Source organism: Podarcis pityusensis (genome assembly GCF_964106645.2).
Source record: "Podarcis pityusensis genome assembly, chromosome: 2".
NCBI classification, from domain to species: domain Eukaryota; kingdom Metazoa; phylum Chordata; class Lepidosauria; order Squamata; family Lacertidae; genus Podarcis; species Podarcis pityusensis.
The window spans coordinates 126981111-126996782 of NC_138029.1; the positions used below are offsets into that span (position 1 = coordinate 126981111).

Below are 15672 nucleotides of genomic sequence, written 5' to 3' on the forward strand. Positions count from 1 at the left end.
CCTCAGTGACACCAGAGGAGGAGAGAGAAGGAAGAAGGTGGCACTATAAAGGACTATTTCGAAATCCATTTGAATAAATGGATTTAAATGCTTAATGGCATGCAGGTAAAGCGGTGGTGAAAGGGTCTTTTTTAATAAAGGAAAATGCCTTTCTAAAGAAGCAGATAGAAGCTCCAAAAGCAAGAACTATAAACAGAAATTACGCAGAATGAAAAGAAATCCCCCGATAAACGAGGGAGCCCAGGGAAACTGCCGCCTGGTCTGCCAGGAATCGGCCTCCTTGGCGGCTAAAACTGAGGGGAAGGTCAGGTTTCGAATGGCGGGAAGTTGGGAAAAGGCGGGAAAAGCCGTTTCCCTCAGAGCAGCAGCCGCCGCCGCCTTCCCGGCGGAGGGGCGGGGCCAGGGCTGTTTCGTCACGGGTCCTTGCCCCGCCCTCCCTCCGCCTCCCCCTCGCTCCGCTTCCTTCTCTGAGGCGTCCGCGAGAGAAGGCCCCGGGCCGCCCGCAGGGAGCATGCGCAGCTGCTCAGAGCCTCCTCTGCCCTCTGTGCGCTCGGCTTGCCAAGGGTTAACAGGAGCCGAGCTGGAATCCTAGAGAGGCCAGGAAGTGGGGGCGGGGGTCTCAGGTCCTCCAGAGCGGAAGCGCCTCCTCCTCCGTCCTCTGCCTCGGTGGCCCCTCCTGGGATCCAGTGAGTCTCCTCTCTCGTTCCCTTTGGGGCGCCCGGGGGAGAAGGGGGGGTCCCAGGGCTGCAGGGGGAGGATACCCAAGGCAGGGAGCATCCTCCCCCCTCCTTCCTTTGCCCCTTTGGGGAGGGAAAAAGTGGCATGCCATTGGAACCCCCTTCCCCTTGCTTCTGACACAGCCTTTAACCCCTACAAGCTGCTCCTCTGCCTGCCAAGGAGGTCCCACCCTCCCCAGAAGAAAGCCTCTCTCTGTGGGCTCCTGCTCTCCATAGAGTTAAAAGGAACTAAGCTGGATTCCTAGAGATGAGAGGAAAGAAAGACTTGGGGAGGAAGGTCCCCCAGAGCAAACGCCATGAAAGGGGAGGGGGTTGCTTGGTAGTAGTAGTAGTAATAATAATAATAATAATAATAATAATAATAATAATAATAAATTTATTATTTGTACCCCGCCCATCTGGCTGGGTTTCCCCAGCCACTCTGGGCGGCTTCCAACAAAGATGAAAGATACACTAAAATGTCACATATTAAAAACTTCCCTGAACAGGGCTGCCTTCAGATGTCTTCTGAATGTCAGGTAGATGTTTATCGCTTTGACATCTGATGGGAGGGCGTTCCACAGGGCAGGTGCCACCACCGAGAAGGCCCTCTGCCTTGTTCCCTGTAACTTGGCCTCTCGCAGTGAGGGAACCGCCAGAAGGCCCTCGGAGCTGGACCTCAGTGTCCGGGCAGAACGATGGGGGAGGAGACGCTCCTTCAGATATACAGGTCATGGGTATGTGCCCAAGTTGGGTGAAGATTTCTTCATCGATATCGCAAAATATCCTAATACAGTGGACTCTCGGGCTACGTTTCCTTTTTTCAGGTTGCGAACATGGCAACTCCGGAAGTGTATTCTCCTGGGTTTTGCTGCATGCGCAAAGCGCTTTATGTACATGCACAGAAGCGGTGCCTCTACTTGCAGAGTTTCTGGGGTATGTACGGACCCCCAGAACAAATTACATTCGTATCCAGAGGGTCCTCTGTAAATGTGCAGGGATATATGTGACATGTTCTGTTATTAGTGGTCATTGTATTGAGTTCTGGGTTCGTGAATTGTCTTAAACAGAAAAAGGGGAAACAGGATAGAGAATACTTAACAGATTAGCAGTTCACATCGTATAGCCAAACGCCTAGTCAAGAGGCCTTGTGGTTGTGCTTAAGTGTAAGTAAGAGTTATTTTTCCTCTTCTGCTACCAATGAAACAGCGTAAAGTCTTGGTCTGTTGATGAATTCGGGGGTGGGGGTGGGGGTGAGGTTCAAAGCGAGGAGAATAATTGCTCTATTGATGAAGAAAAGTTTTTAATCTTTGATGCCTTACTGTGTTTGATGTTCATCTTATTGGAAGCTGCTCAGAGTAGCTGAGATAACCCAGTCAGATGGGCGGCATAATAGTAGTAGTAGTTATAGTAATAATAATAATAATAGTAATAATTATTACAGTGGTACCTTGGGTTAAGAACTTAATTCGTTCTGGAGGTCTGTTCTTAACCTGAAACTGTTCTTAACCTGAAGCACCACTTTAGCTAATGGGGCCTCCCGCTGACGCTGCACCGCCAGAGCACGATTTCTGTTCTCATGCTGAAGCAAAGTTCTTAACCCAAATTACTATTTCTGGGTTAGCGGAGTCTGTAACTTGAAGCGTATGTAACCCGAGGTACCACTGTAATTTGTTCCGGAGGTCCATTCTTAACCTGAAACTGTTATTAACCTGAGACATGCTTTCACTACCGGCACACGATTTCCGTTCTCAGCTTGGGGCAGAGTTCTCAACTCAAGGTAATTCTTCCAGGTTAGCGGAGTTTGTAACCTGAATCGTTTGTAACCTGACGTGTTTGTAAGTCGAGGTCCCACAGTACTGTGCTGAAATTTAAATTTAGACCAGCCAGACTGAGCCAAATTCTGATAGTGTGTGTCCCCCCCTACCCAAGAGATAGTAACTTCTGCTTATGTTTAAATTTAGACCAGCCAGATTAAGACAAATTCTGATGGTGTGTCCCCCCCCCCCCCCCAAGTCTTTCTTTTTCTCTCGTGGAGTTTAAAAACAGCTTAAAACAACTTACAACCACAATATGTTCAGAGTCTGAAGTGCAGCCTTGATTGCTAGCAAAAACCAGCCACGTTTGTCTGGGGACATTTTTCTGATCTTGACAGAGTGCCAATTTTATAACAGAACAATGCATTTGCTTTGTAGGGTTTGCCAGCACCGCTAATTAGGACGGGAAGAACTTTCCAGAAGAAAAAAGGGACTCCTTCTGATCTCTTGGAAGCTTCCTGAGAGCACAGATGGATGAGCAAGACTCGGCTGGACCTAAAGCAGGAATAGGCCCGGCCACTGAAGATGGGAGCACTGAGGGATTCTGGGAAAGCTCTATGCGGAAGATCCTGGGTGAGGAGGACACCCTCCACTCAGATGTTCAGAGCCAGCAGCTCAAGCAGTTCTACCAGGAGGCCAAAGGACCCCGAGAGGTTTGCAGCCGACTCTACCACCTTGTCTGTCAGTGGCTGGAGCCAGAAAGGAACACAAAAGCTGAGATGCTGGACATGGTGATCTTGGAGCAGTTCCTGGCTGTCCTTCCACCCGAGATAGAGAGCTGGATGAGGGAATGTGGAGCAGAGACCAGTTCCCAGGCAGTGGCCCTGGCCGAAGGTTTCCTCTTGAGTCAGGCAGAGGAGAGGAAGCAGGCAGAGCAACAGGTGAGAGAGACTTTTCTCTGGAAACTCCCAAGGGGCTCCAAACCAGAGCAAGAGTATCCCAAAATGTGGTACTAATGTCCCATCCCTTTATGGATCGGATCCAAGGAATGCGATCTGGTACCCCTAGAGTGTTTGCCTCTTCCGTTACCTTTCTAATCCTCCTCCCAATTATCTCTTTTGAATCTTTCTTGCTCTTTCAGGCAAAGGATCTGATGGCAGAAATGGGTCCCGATTCCTCAGAGGCAAGGGAGACTCCAATGGAAACCAGAGAGAGACCACTGGGTAAGGAGAGTGTTATTTCTCTCTTTGGTCACATCCTAGGGATTCAAATCTGTGGGTTCTTTTCCTCTTTTATGGGGATGTGGTTGGGCCCAAGAGCCCAAAGGAGCAGAGATGTATTTTTGCACAACTAAAATATGAAGTTGTACAAATGTCTCAGTGGGATAGACTTCTTCAAAAGTCCATCTGAAATTAGAGATGCAGTCCTGAACATCGGAGAAAAGCAGGCATTCATGGCTTCCCACTTCCCTTTGTCTCTGGCAGGTGACCGGATGATGCCAGCAAGACCTCATGCGTCTTTTCATGGTGGAGAAGGAGAAGCAGGGGCTATAGAAGCAGATCAGGTAGGGGGCATGAGACTTGTAGGGAGAGAGGCCGAGGGGTGGGGCAGCCAGAATGCTTGGTTGAAAAAAATGTGGAGTTCCACCCATTTACCCAAAGATTAGGACCCATCATTAAAATAATAAAGTAATTCCAGCGAGATGTTAAAATAAGCATTCATACCATGTGGAGCAAAACAATCCCATTTAAACAACACAGCAATTAACAGGCAGAAAACAATGGAGCAATGTGTGGTAGATCGGACATTTCCCTTTTTCTTTTAGGGTCTGGTGTGCTTTGAGGATGTCGCTGTTAATTTCACAGACAAGGAGTGGGCATTGCTGGATCCTGACCAGAAAGCTCTGTATAAGGAGGTCATGGAGGAGAATCATGGACTCCTGGATTCTCTGGGTAAGATTCTCTGAGGATCATCATATCTGTTTTGAAATTCCATAAAACTCTCCTTCCGATGAATCTCCAAGGTTTGGATGGAACTCAGTAGCGCCACCTACACCACCTGGAAATCTAATGCCCCCAGAAATCATTTGGAATGGAGGGTGATTGGCGGTGTTGTCTGCGAATATCTCGTCTGTCAGTCAATGGAGACAGAGCAGATTTCGTGATTGGGCCAAACAAAATTAATTGAATCTCAGGTTCCCGTAAGTATGTCAGCTAATACCAGCCAACAAAGGCAGTTAACTCTGTAGTAGGAATTCCCATCTAATCCCCTTCATTTCTTCTTATTTCACATCTGTTCATTAGCGATGTTCAATAATCAACAATTGTGAACGGTCGTTCTTCCTGAGGCTCTAATTAGTTTCTCTCTATATATACAGTCATACCTTGGAACTTGAATGCCTTGGTACGTGTATGCTTTGGCTCCCAAATGATTGAAAATTCAAAATGAGTGTTCCGGTTTTCGAACGATTTTCGGAAGTCGAATGGTCAGCGCAGCTTCCAATTGAGTACAGGAAGCTAAGTCAATTGGAAGTAGCGCCTTGGTTTTTGATCAGTTCTGGGAGTCGAACAGAACCGTTCGAGAACCAAGGGACAACTGGATATTAGTGTAACAATACCACTTAACATCTATATGATATAAAAGGGAAATTTATTTTTATTGCACTGCATTTGTTCCACAATTTTTTCCCTCTTTTAAAAATCGTTCTTCCACACACTCTTTCCCTTTTTTATTCCTTTCTCTTGTATTACATCTTTATGAACAAAATATGTTTCAATAAGATATTAATATTTTAAAATGCAGTGGTACCTCGGTTTTCAAACAGCTTAGTTCTCAAACTACTTGGAACCCGAACACTTCAAACCCAGAAATGAGTGTTCCAGTTTTTGAACCCTTTTCGGAAGCCGAACGTGCTCCTATTTGAGTGCACACTTCTGTTTTGAGCGAGCAGCTTGTTCCAGCAGTGACTGCCACCACTACCTTCCCTTCCCTTCCCTCTGATGGGAAGCGCCTCTTTCCTTGCTACAAAGTGGAGTTGGGTGGCTCCTCAGAATGTAAGTGACTCCGGAGTAGGGAGACTTGGAAGTTGGCGACTCTCCCCTAGTCGTGCGGGAACTATGCTGGGCAGGTTGACCTTCCCATCCCTTCGCCTTCCCTCCCTCCCCTCGTCCCAGGCCCGACCCCAAGCGAGATCCAGGCGAAGCAGCGTGGGTGCCACATTCCCGAGTGGGGGGATCGGGGCGCTCGCTCTGTGCGCAGGCTCCAGCCCACCTGACTCAGCATCTGGCAGCTAGGAGAGCAGCAGCTGCCACCTCCTCTCTGCACTCTGGTGCTGCTGCCACATTCCTGTTCCTTCACGCCAGGGATGTGCAGGCAGTACTGCCCTGGCTGGCACTTTGACATGCTGCCCAAAGTGGAGACAGAAGCCCTGGGACTCGCCCAGGTGAATGGGGAGCATGGGCAGATGCTGGAAAACATGCAGAGGGGAGAGCAAGCAAGCGAGAAAGCTTCTTTGGGGAGAGAGAACTTTTGCCACCCTTTCCTTCCTCCCACTTAAACTCCCCCCCCCCCCCGCATCCAGTTAGCCACCCCCTTCCCCACACGCATCCTACGCGCACTCCTCTTCCCTCCAGTTTGAGTGTTTTTCGTTCCCCCCACTTAAACTCCCCTCCCGCATCCAGCTAGCCACCTCCTTCCCCACATGCACCCCTTGTCCCTCCAGTTTGAGTCCCCCCCTTGAACTCGCCTCTTCCACCCCTGTCCCTCCAATGGCAATGGGTAGATCACTGCCAGTTTTTGATACTGGGTAGTAGATGGCACCCTGGTTTATTGCTTTCATTTTATGGATCAACGGTCTCATTAGAGAGTAAAATTTATGTTAAACTGCTGTTTTATAGGTTGTTTTTAATTGTCTGGAACGGATTAATCCATTTCGCATTACAGTGGTACCTCCAGTTACGAACTTAATTTGTTCCGGAGGTCCGTTCTTAACCTGAGGCATGCTTTCGCTAATGGGGCCTCCCGCTGTTGCCACACCGCCAGCACACAATTCCCATTCTCATCCTGGGTCAAAGTTCTCAAGTCAAGGTAACTACTTCCAGGTTAGCGGAGTTTGTTACCGGAAGCATTTGTAACCTGACACATTTGTAACTCGAGGTACCACTGTACTTTCTATGGGAAAGCTCGCTTTGGTTTTGGGATACAATTCCAGAACAGTTTAAGTTTGAGAACCAAGGTACCACTGTAATTGGTTTTATAATTGCAGGTGGTGATGAAATGGAAATTAATAACAAGTGGGAGCAATACAGAAGCCACACAGTGGAGAAGCAATATAAATACTCAAAGTGTGAAGAGAGCTTTAGTCAGAGGTCCCAGTCCACTTCTCATCAAATAAATCCCATTGGGAATAAACCCTATCCATGTTACGAATGTGGAAAGACCTTCAGCCAGAGCACCCATCTCACTTCCCATCAAAGAATTCATACAGGGGAGAAACCCTATCAGTGCCAGGAATGTGGAAAGTCTTTCAGTCGGAGTGACTCTCTCACTTCCCATCAAAGAATTCATACAGGGGAGAAACCCTATCAGTGCTTCGAATGTGGAAAGAGCTTCAGTCACAGGGCCTCTCTCACTTCCCATCAAAGAAGTCATACAGGGGAGAAACCCTATCAGTGCTTCGAATGTGGAAAGAACTTCAGTCAGAGCACCCATCTCACTTCCCATCAAAGAATTCATACAGGGGAGAAACCCTATCAGTGCCAGGAATGTGGAAAGTCTTTCAGTCGGAGTGACTCTCTCACTTCCCATCAAAGAATTCATACAGGGGAGAAACCCTATCAGTGCTTCGAATGTGGAAAGAGCTTCAGTCAGAGCGCCTCTCTCACTTCCCATCAAATAATTCATACAGGGGAGAAACCCTATCAATGCTTTGAATGTGGAAAGAGCTTCAGTCATAGTAGCAATCTTACTTCCCATCAAAGAATCCATAATGGGGAGAAACACTATCAGTGCTTGGAATGTGGAAAGACCTTTAGTCGGAGCGACTCTCTCACTTCCCATCAAAGAGTTCATAGTGGGGAGAAACCATATCAGTGCTTGGAATGTGGAAAGAGCTTCAGTCAGAGCACCCATCTCACTTCCCATCAAATAATTCATACAGGGGAGAAACCCTATCAGTGCTTTGAATGTGGAAAGAGCTTCAGTCAGAGCGCCTCTCTCACTTCCCATCAAAGAAGTCATACAGGGGAGAAACCCTATCAGTGCTTCGAATGTGGAAAGAACTTCAGTCAGAGCACCCATCTCACTTCCCATCAAAGAATTCATACAGGGGAGAAACCCTATCAGTGCCAGGAATGTGGAAAGTCTTTCAGTCGGAGTGACTCTCTCACTTCCCATCAAAGAATTCATACAGGGGAGAAACCCTATCAGTGCTTCGAATGTGGAAAGAGCTTCAGTCAGAGCGCCTCTCTCACTTCCCATCAAATAATTCATACAGGGGAGAAACCCTATCAATGCTTTGAATGTGGAAAGAGCTTCAGTCATAGTAGCAATCTTACTTCCCATCAAAGAATCCATAATGGGGAGAAACACTATCAGTGCTTGGAATGTGGAAAGACCTTTAGTCGGAGCGACTCTCTCACTTCCCATCAAAGAATTCATACAGGGGAGAAACCCTATCAGTGCTTGGAATGTGGAAAGAGCTTCAGTCAGAGCAGCAATCTCACTTCCCATCAAAGAAGTCATACAGGAGAGAAACGCTATCCATGCTTAGAATGTGGAAAGAGCTTCAGTCAGAGCGCCTCTCTCACTTCCCATCAAAGAAGTCATACAGGGGAGAAACCCTATCAGTGCTTGGAATGTGGAAAGACCTTCAGTCGGGGTGACTCTCTCACTTCCCATCAAAGAAGTCATACAGGGGAGAAACCCTATCAGTGCTTGGAATGTGGAAAGTCCTTCAGTCAGAGTAGCAATCTTGCTTCCCATCAAACAATTCATACAGGGGAGAAACACTATCAGTGCCAGGAATGTGGAAAGAGCTTCAGTTATAGTAGCAATCTTACTTCCCATCAAAGAATCCATAATGGGGAGAAACCCTATCAGTGCTTGGAATGTGGAAAGACCTTTAGTCGGAGCGACTCTCTCACTTCCCATCAAAGAGTTCATAGTGGGGAGAAACCATATCAGTGCTTGGAATGTGGAAAGAGCTTCAGTCAGAGCACCCATCTCACTTCCCATCAAAGAATTCATACAGGGGAGAAACCCTATCAGTGCCAGGAATGTGGAAAGAGCTTCGTTCAGAAGAATAATCTCACTTCCCATCAAATAATTCATAGTGGAGAGAAACCCTATCAGTGCTTGGAATGTGGAAAGAGCTTCAGTCACAGCTACAAATTCACTTCCCATCAAAGAACTCACAGTGGGGAGAAACCATAGCAATTGCTGTGTAGTAATTTTATTTCAGGAAACTTTAATTTCTATTCCAACAGTGTTCTTGTGCTTCTTCAGCTCAGCAGAGAAGTCAGCCCTGCCTCTCAAAGCTATCGAGTGCTAACCCGGTGCCCAATATTCTTCAAATACGTATCCAGATCTGCAGTGTGGAAGTCAATGGCCAAGATGTTTAATTTAGGCTTTTCTTTGTGGGAAGGCTAGGTCTAGAAATCTCTTGCTACTCTTCTCCTTCGATCCTTCAAACCATTTCCTGAGTGCATGCCAGGAGCAAAGAATTGCGTCCCCGAGGGAGAAAGAATTATCTGTGTATTATACATCAAAGGCTGTTGGGAACAGCAGTAAGCTTGTGGAGTGAGCACCAGATCTTGACCGGAGACATTTTTGTCAGTGTCTGGCATATATTCCTTGAGCAGGTGACTCTGTTCCCTTTCCTCCTCAGTGTTAATGGAGCGTCAGTCCATCACAACAGATGAGGTATTTTTGATGATGATGATTTATCCTGCCCATCTGGCTGGGTTTCCCTAACCACTTTAGGTAATAGCAACAACCAGGAAAAGATAGACATAACATTTTACAAGGACAGGAAGGAACACTACAGACAGGATAATTGCCACACACTAGAAGAACAAGGAGGTAGTTTGAATCCTTCATTTGTAGTCTTATAAATCATTTAATGTGTCAACACAAACAGAAGTTATTAATATTGCAGTTGTTGTATAAGGGATTATTATTATGACTGTAATGTAATTGAAATTTATAAGATTTTGGAATGCCGAAGTAAAGAAAATCATCAATTATACAACAAACCAACAACACCAAAGCTGGCTTATGAATACAAATATAAAGGACAATTTTACTAGAATAGGTATATAAACTCATAAACCTACTAAACAAAAAGCAAACTAAAGTGCAAGGTGCATAACCAAGCCTGGAGATACTCATAAACATGGAATGAACTAATGTCTCTCTTTACTATATCGGTTGTGTATGTGGTAAGTATTACATTACACGGCTGAAGCAAAAAAATCGTTCTGCAGATAGTCATTCACTGGAAGCACAAAACCATAAACGTAGGAGCAGTTGCGAGATAGCGTTCTTCCAATAGTCATTCCTCTTCATTAAGAGATAGAGGCTATCCGCAAGAGTTAATTCAAACAGCCTTTGAAAGGGCTAAAAGAACTAGGCAGGATTTGTTGGTACCGAAACCTAAAAACAAACAGGACAGGCTTTTTTGTTCTATAGAGTACAATTATTTATCTTCTCCTATTTAAAGGGTGATTAAGCGACAGTGTAATTGATAACTAATAAAAATTATTATTAAACAAATCTGATGATAGCTTGGCCAGTCCAATACAAAAATTTCTTAATTTTTACATTTTTGTTTCTCCCTCAAATGTCTTAGCAGATCATTGTAGGTATCCCATGTAAGGAATGATAATTGGAGCTTTTCAGATTGCTTTTCCAGAATAAATGATGCTTTTATTGCTTTTTCATAAAGGTCATAAGGTTGCAACAGCTAGGGCATAGGTTGCAACACTTAGCATATTTTTAATATAGCTTGTGGCTAGGCTACCTACAGGGAAGTTGTATCTTTAGAACAAATTGTGGTTAAGATGTTAGCAAGAAGAACATAACTAGGGAGCTAATGTCTTGAAAGTGGCCAGGATGTGGCTTTCTTGCTAAAACTAGTATGTCAAGGGTTGAAGAGGTAAGACCCAAAAAGGGAATTCACAAATATAGTGGAACCTCAGCTCCTGTATGCATAGGCGCCGACTCCATGGGGCCTGAGGGGACCCGAGCCCCCTCAAAAATTTTATTGGGGGGGCTCTGCCAGCCTGCCTGCCTGGCGGCGTGTTTTCGCTCAGCAGCTGAGGAGAAGCTGTTTCCTTGGCCGGGCGAGGGCCGCCCAAGCCAAACGCCTGCCCTGCTGCCCCGAGGGCACGCGAGGCAGCGGGGACGCTCGGCAGATCTTTGAAGACTGGAATCGCTGGTTAAAAACAAAACAAAAGCCCTTCCCCCGAGGTGCGCCCTCTGATCTGGTTGCGCCCTTTGGCCCTTTATCCCAGGAAGGTTGTCTCGGCGCCAAGAGATCACAGCTTTCCCCCTCCTCCCGCAATACGTGTGGATTTCTAAGCAACTCTGTTCAATGCATGAGGAGAGGGCTCTCGTGCTTTTAGAAGTTGTGCCGAAAGGCGGGAGGGGTTGATTTCTGCAGGCGCCGCTTTTCTCAACTTTGCAAGAGGACCGATGCTGCACGGCTAGCGTCAAAAGCGCAGGAGCCCGGCCTTTCTCTGCGTGCTGCCACAGGCAGGGGTGCCAACTTGAAAAAAAATATTGGGCGTGGGGTGGGGGGCAGGCGAGCCCTGCTCTGCATAATCAATCACGTGACACGGTGCGCGCACACTTTTTGAATGGCAATGCTCATCAACTTTTTCGGGGGGGGGGCAGCCCTTTCAAATATTTTATTGGAGGAAGGGGCGAAATGAATTCGGCCCCTAGGAGTCGCACTGACGATCCCATGTTCCTGTATCAGGTTGTGTGTGCATGCAAATGTTTTAAAAGCTTCTATTTAAATATATTTCCAGCTGTGAAGCCTCTTGCTGTCAAAAAGGCTGTTTGCAATGAAGAGGAGGTTGGCATTCATGCTTAACGCGCTGCTTTCTCCTCGTAAACCGTTTAGGTGCAAGATAAAGTGCATCGTTGCGGTAAACGGGTAGGGAGGGAATCTAAGTATCTCCTTTCCTCACTGTTCCAAATAACACCCCCCCCCCTGCAGTTTAGCAGCAGTGAAGAAGGTCGGGATTTACTTTCACGTGTAACCTCATGTTGTGGGGGAAATGCATTATGTACATGCATGGAGGCAATAAGCCTAGTATTCGTTCACATCTTCCAAGACAGTGCCTATTGCAAACAAGTTACACGGCCAAGTCCTGAAACTAGCAGGGAAGTAGTACAGAATATGAAGGAAGTGACATGGAGATGCTCATTTGCTGTCCTTGAGCAATAGATATTTCAGCCTCAGTTTGTGCAAATAGAATGGTAGTGGCTAAGCAGGGTTGTGAGGCTATACGGGCATGGAAGAAGCCCTGCAAAGAGCTTTGTGCAGCTGAAGAAGCACCATAAACAAAGTTTAATGGAAACCAGGATAATCAGCCATCATATTTCAAAATGTGTAGTGAAAGCACAATGCAGGGGCACTTGTAGGGGCCCATGTTCCTCAGCAGGGTCTGCCAGGGTGGGCACCTTGCTTGCCCCCACCCCAGCATGCACCACCACTAGTCCTCCTTGGTGGTAGTGCAGCTGCCAGCCTCCTGCTTATGTGCTTGCCCCCCTCCCCCATTGCTCACAGAAGAGTGAGTACAGTAGTACCTCGGGTTACATACACTTCAGGTTACAGACTCCACTAACCCTGAAATAGTACCTCTGGTTAAGAACTTTGCTTCAGGATGAGAACACAAATCGTGTGGTGGTGGCAGTGGGAGGCCCCATTAGCTAAAGTGGTGCTTCAGGTTAAGAACAATTTCGGGTTAAGAATGGACCTCTGGAACGAATAAAGTACGTAACCAGAGGTACCACTGTACATGGGATGGGAAGATGCTCATATGGCTACAGCTGGGGGACCCAACTGGAAATGTGTGTTGGGGGGAAATTGGCATGGGGCACCCACAAAGGGCAGCCTGCCCAGGGCTCTCCCAAACTCTAGATCAGTGTCTGGTAAGTCCCATTGTGTTCAATGGGACTTTCAAAGCCAGGTAATACATGTAAGATTTCTGTCTTAAGCATGGTTTTTCACAACTTCAGGGATTAGAAACCTGTGGCCCTTCAGATGTTGCTGGACTGTGGCTTTGATAATCCCTGACCAATGGCCATGCTGGCTGGGGCTGATGGGGAATGAAGTCCAACATCATCCAAACAGCCACAGGTTGACCACCATTGCTTTCCTGTGTAGTACACCTTAATGGGACCTCAGTTTGGCTTCGTGCAAAACTTACAATGTCTTTAATGAATCAACAGAGGCTCTCTTGCAAAGCAAGAACACATAGGAGTGACTGAACTAGTGATCATCCACAAATCTAGCATTCTTTCTCCAGTAATGCCTGTAGAGACCAGGATCAGCCAGATAGCCCTGGAAGTTCGCAAGCAGCCCATGAAGGCCATAGTCATCTCTGTTGTTTGTCCCCAGCATCTTGTGTTCAGAGGTACACATACTGGCTAAGCATGGAGGTTTCATTTGGCTTTTATGGATAAATGCCATTGAGAGAATTATGCATTTGTAAAGGCAGTATGAAGATTATCCCTAAAAATTCTGTAGAATCATTTGTTACTATGAGCCAGATCCTGCCACCTTGTAATAAACCATTACGTGGCTTCGCTTACCTCTCTTTTAAGGACCTTGTTTTCTTTATTCTCTTTTCATTCTGGGATAAGGCGAGAGGTTGTGCTCTGTCTGTTAGCATACTGAACTAGAAGGCTTTATAACTAGGCAGATAAAGACGTGAAAGAACAGCTATTTACAGTTAGCATTTGGATGAAGGACTGGGGGGGAAAGGAGAGAAGAGAAACTTTCCTGTTACTCTGCTGCCAGCTCCATGCCAGCTCGCGCACCCGCAGCGTTCCCGCCCGGGGAGGCGGCGCCCCCAGGAGAGGCGGCGGCGGCGGCAGCAGCCGCACGCGGCCCGGGCTCCCCTCGCCGGCCGCGGGAGCCAAGGCGCGCGACGAGGGCAGCCGAGGAAAGGAGCGCGCGGCCCCGTCCCGCCCTCGCCACTCACCCTTTTGCAGCGGCCCCGCCCGGCGGGGAACTTAGAAAACTTCCCGGGGCAGGACCCCGGTATGGGCCCCCCCAATATTTTTTACAAGTCGGCGCCCCTGCCTCTATGCCTTGGGAGCCAAACGCTCCAGCTCCCAAATGAATGAAAACCAGAAGTAATTGTTCCGGTTTTTGAACAGTTTCTGTTCAAGCCAAATGCTTGGTGCTGCTTCCATGGCTTCTGCTTGGCTGCAGGAGCTTCCAATCAGAAGCCATGAATGCGCGGCGTGGCTTCCGCATCTTCTGATTGGCTGCAGGAAGCTTCTGTAACCAATCAGAAGCCGCGCCTTGGTTCCTGAACTGTTTCAGGAATCTAACAGACTCACGGAATGGAATGAGTTTGGAAACCAAGGTTACACTGTATGAGAGAAGGTCGATGAATTCATGGGAATGGGAAATGTCAACAGTGGTGGAGAATTTACTATTTTCATTAGGTGGTCATGATAGGCTGTAAATCTTGCACACCCCCAAACAATGGGGAGACAAGGGAGGGAATTTTGCAGTCATTGAAAGGATATATGCCAGTGTTTCATTGAATCTGGGAGAGCCTGAAAACAAAACACCAAGGTGTTTTTTCCCAATAGAAGCAAAGACAAGTAAGGGAAATCAACATGGGGGACAAATGAGTGTGAGATATAAAAGTCCAGGTCTCAAAATTATTTATTATTACATTCATTTTTATTGCCAAGATTCTCACCATCCACAATAGTTTCGTTCTTATCACTATTTCTATTTCTTTTTATATTTCTTTCCAAATCTTCACATCATTATCATTTTCGATATTAGGATTATTTGCCGAAAAGACCCTGATGTTGGGAAAATTGGAGGGCACAAGGAGAAGGGGACGATGGAGGACGAGGTGATTAGACAGTGTTCTCTGAGCTACCAGCATGAGTTTGACCAAACTGTGGGAGGCAGTGGAAGACAGGAGTGCCTGGCGTGCTCTGGTCCATGGGGTCACGAAGAGTCGGACACAACTAAATGACTAAACAGCAACAACATCACACTCCTAAATATTTCACTTTTTTCTCTATTTTCCTTGTACCTGTTCTAATAACCCATTATAATAACCCATCTTCTGGAAACTTCACACAATGTTGTTTCTAGGAATAAATGACTCTGATCCATCCAACGTATTATACAGGGCAGGTGGCAACCCTGCATGATGTGACTGTTGATCCTTAGCTGGGGTGGGGGGCAGATGGGGTCCTGCCACGATGGCAGGAGGGAGCAAGGCTATCTGCCTGTTCCCGCTCCCCTCCCACACCTGACCTTCCTTTACGCCCCTCCTGCCCCCCCCAACACACCCTATACCAGATGAAGCAGGGTTGCCACTTCTCCCAACAGCATGCAGTGGGTTCGCTACCTGTACATGTACTTCTTTGACTGGCAGGAGTTCTTCTATTTTGCTGACGACCGAGGGAAGATTGTGGCCATGTTCCCGGAGGAGGAGCCCCACATCCAAAAGTGGGACAAGGACTACCTGCAAGGCTTCAAGGCCATGGTGGGTGGCTTCTGCTGGGGCCACTAAAGGATCCTTGGGCCCTTCTTGCACCCCAGTTTTCTCTCTCACACACAGACAAACACAAGTGCAACGCCTGAGGCGGAGGAGCCTCTTCATTTCTCCTCAGTAGCAGCGGAGGAGGAGTGGGGGGAAGGGATGGCACTATAAAGGACTATTTCGAAATCCATTTGAATAAATGGATTTAAATGCTTAATGGCATGCAGGCAAAACTTGGTGAAAGGGACTTTTTTAATAAAGGAAAATGCCTTTCTAAAGAAGCAGATAGAAGCTCCAAAAGCAAGAGATATGAACAGAAATCACGCAGAATGGAAAGAAATCCCCCGATAAACGAGGGAGCCCAGGGAAACTGCCGCCTGGTCTGCCAGGAATCGGCCTCCTTGGCGCCTAAAACTGAGGGGAAGGTCAGGTTTCGAAAGGCGG

General features: G+C 47.1%; 1 protein-coding gene across 3 annotated transcripts; it reads left to right on the plus strand.

Annotated features, from left to right (window-relative positions):
- The first annotated feature begins 487 nt into the window (after nt 1-487).
- On the plus strand, nt 488-10246 carry LOC308465774 (uncharacterized protein). 3 transcript variants are annotated; one of them, XM_080985987.1, is made up of 7 exons: nt 669-686; nt 1544-1652; nt 2912-3414; nt 3615-3696; nt 3958-4037; nt 4299-4425; nt 6738-10246. In XM_080985987.1, exons 3-7 carry the CDS (start codon nt 3004-3006, stop codon nt 8903-8905), a joined length of 2868 nt encoding a protein of 955 aa, XP_080842113.1. In that variant the 5' UTR covers nt 669-686; nt 1544-1652; nt 2912-3003; the 3' UTR covers nt 8906-10246. The 3 variants fall into 3 exon arrangements, with proteins under 3 accessions (XP_080842112.1, XP_080842113.1, XP_080842114.1); XM_080985986.1 differs by lacking the exon at nt 1544-1652 and having other exon boundaries at nt 488-686; XM_080985988.1 differs by lacking the exons at nt 669-686; nt 1544-1652 and adding an exon at nt 1664-1882.
- The last annotated feature ends 5426 nt before the right edge of the window (nt 10247-15672 follow it).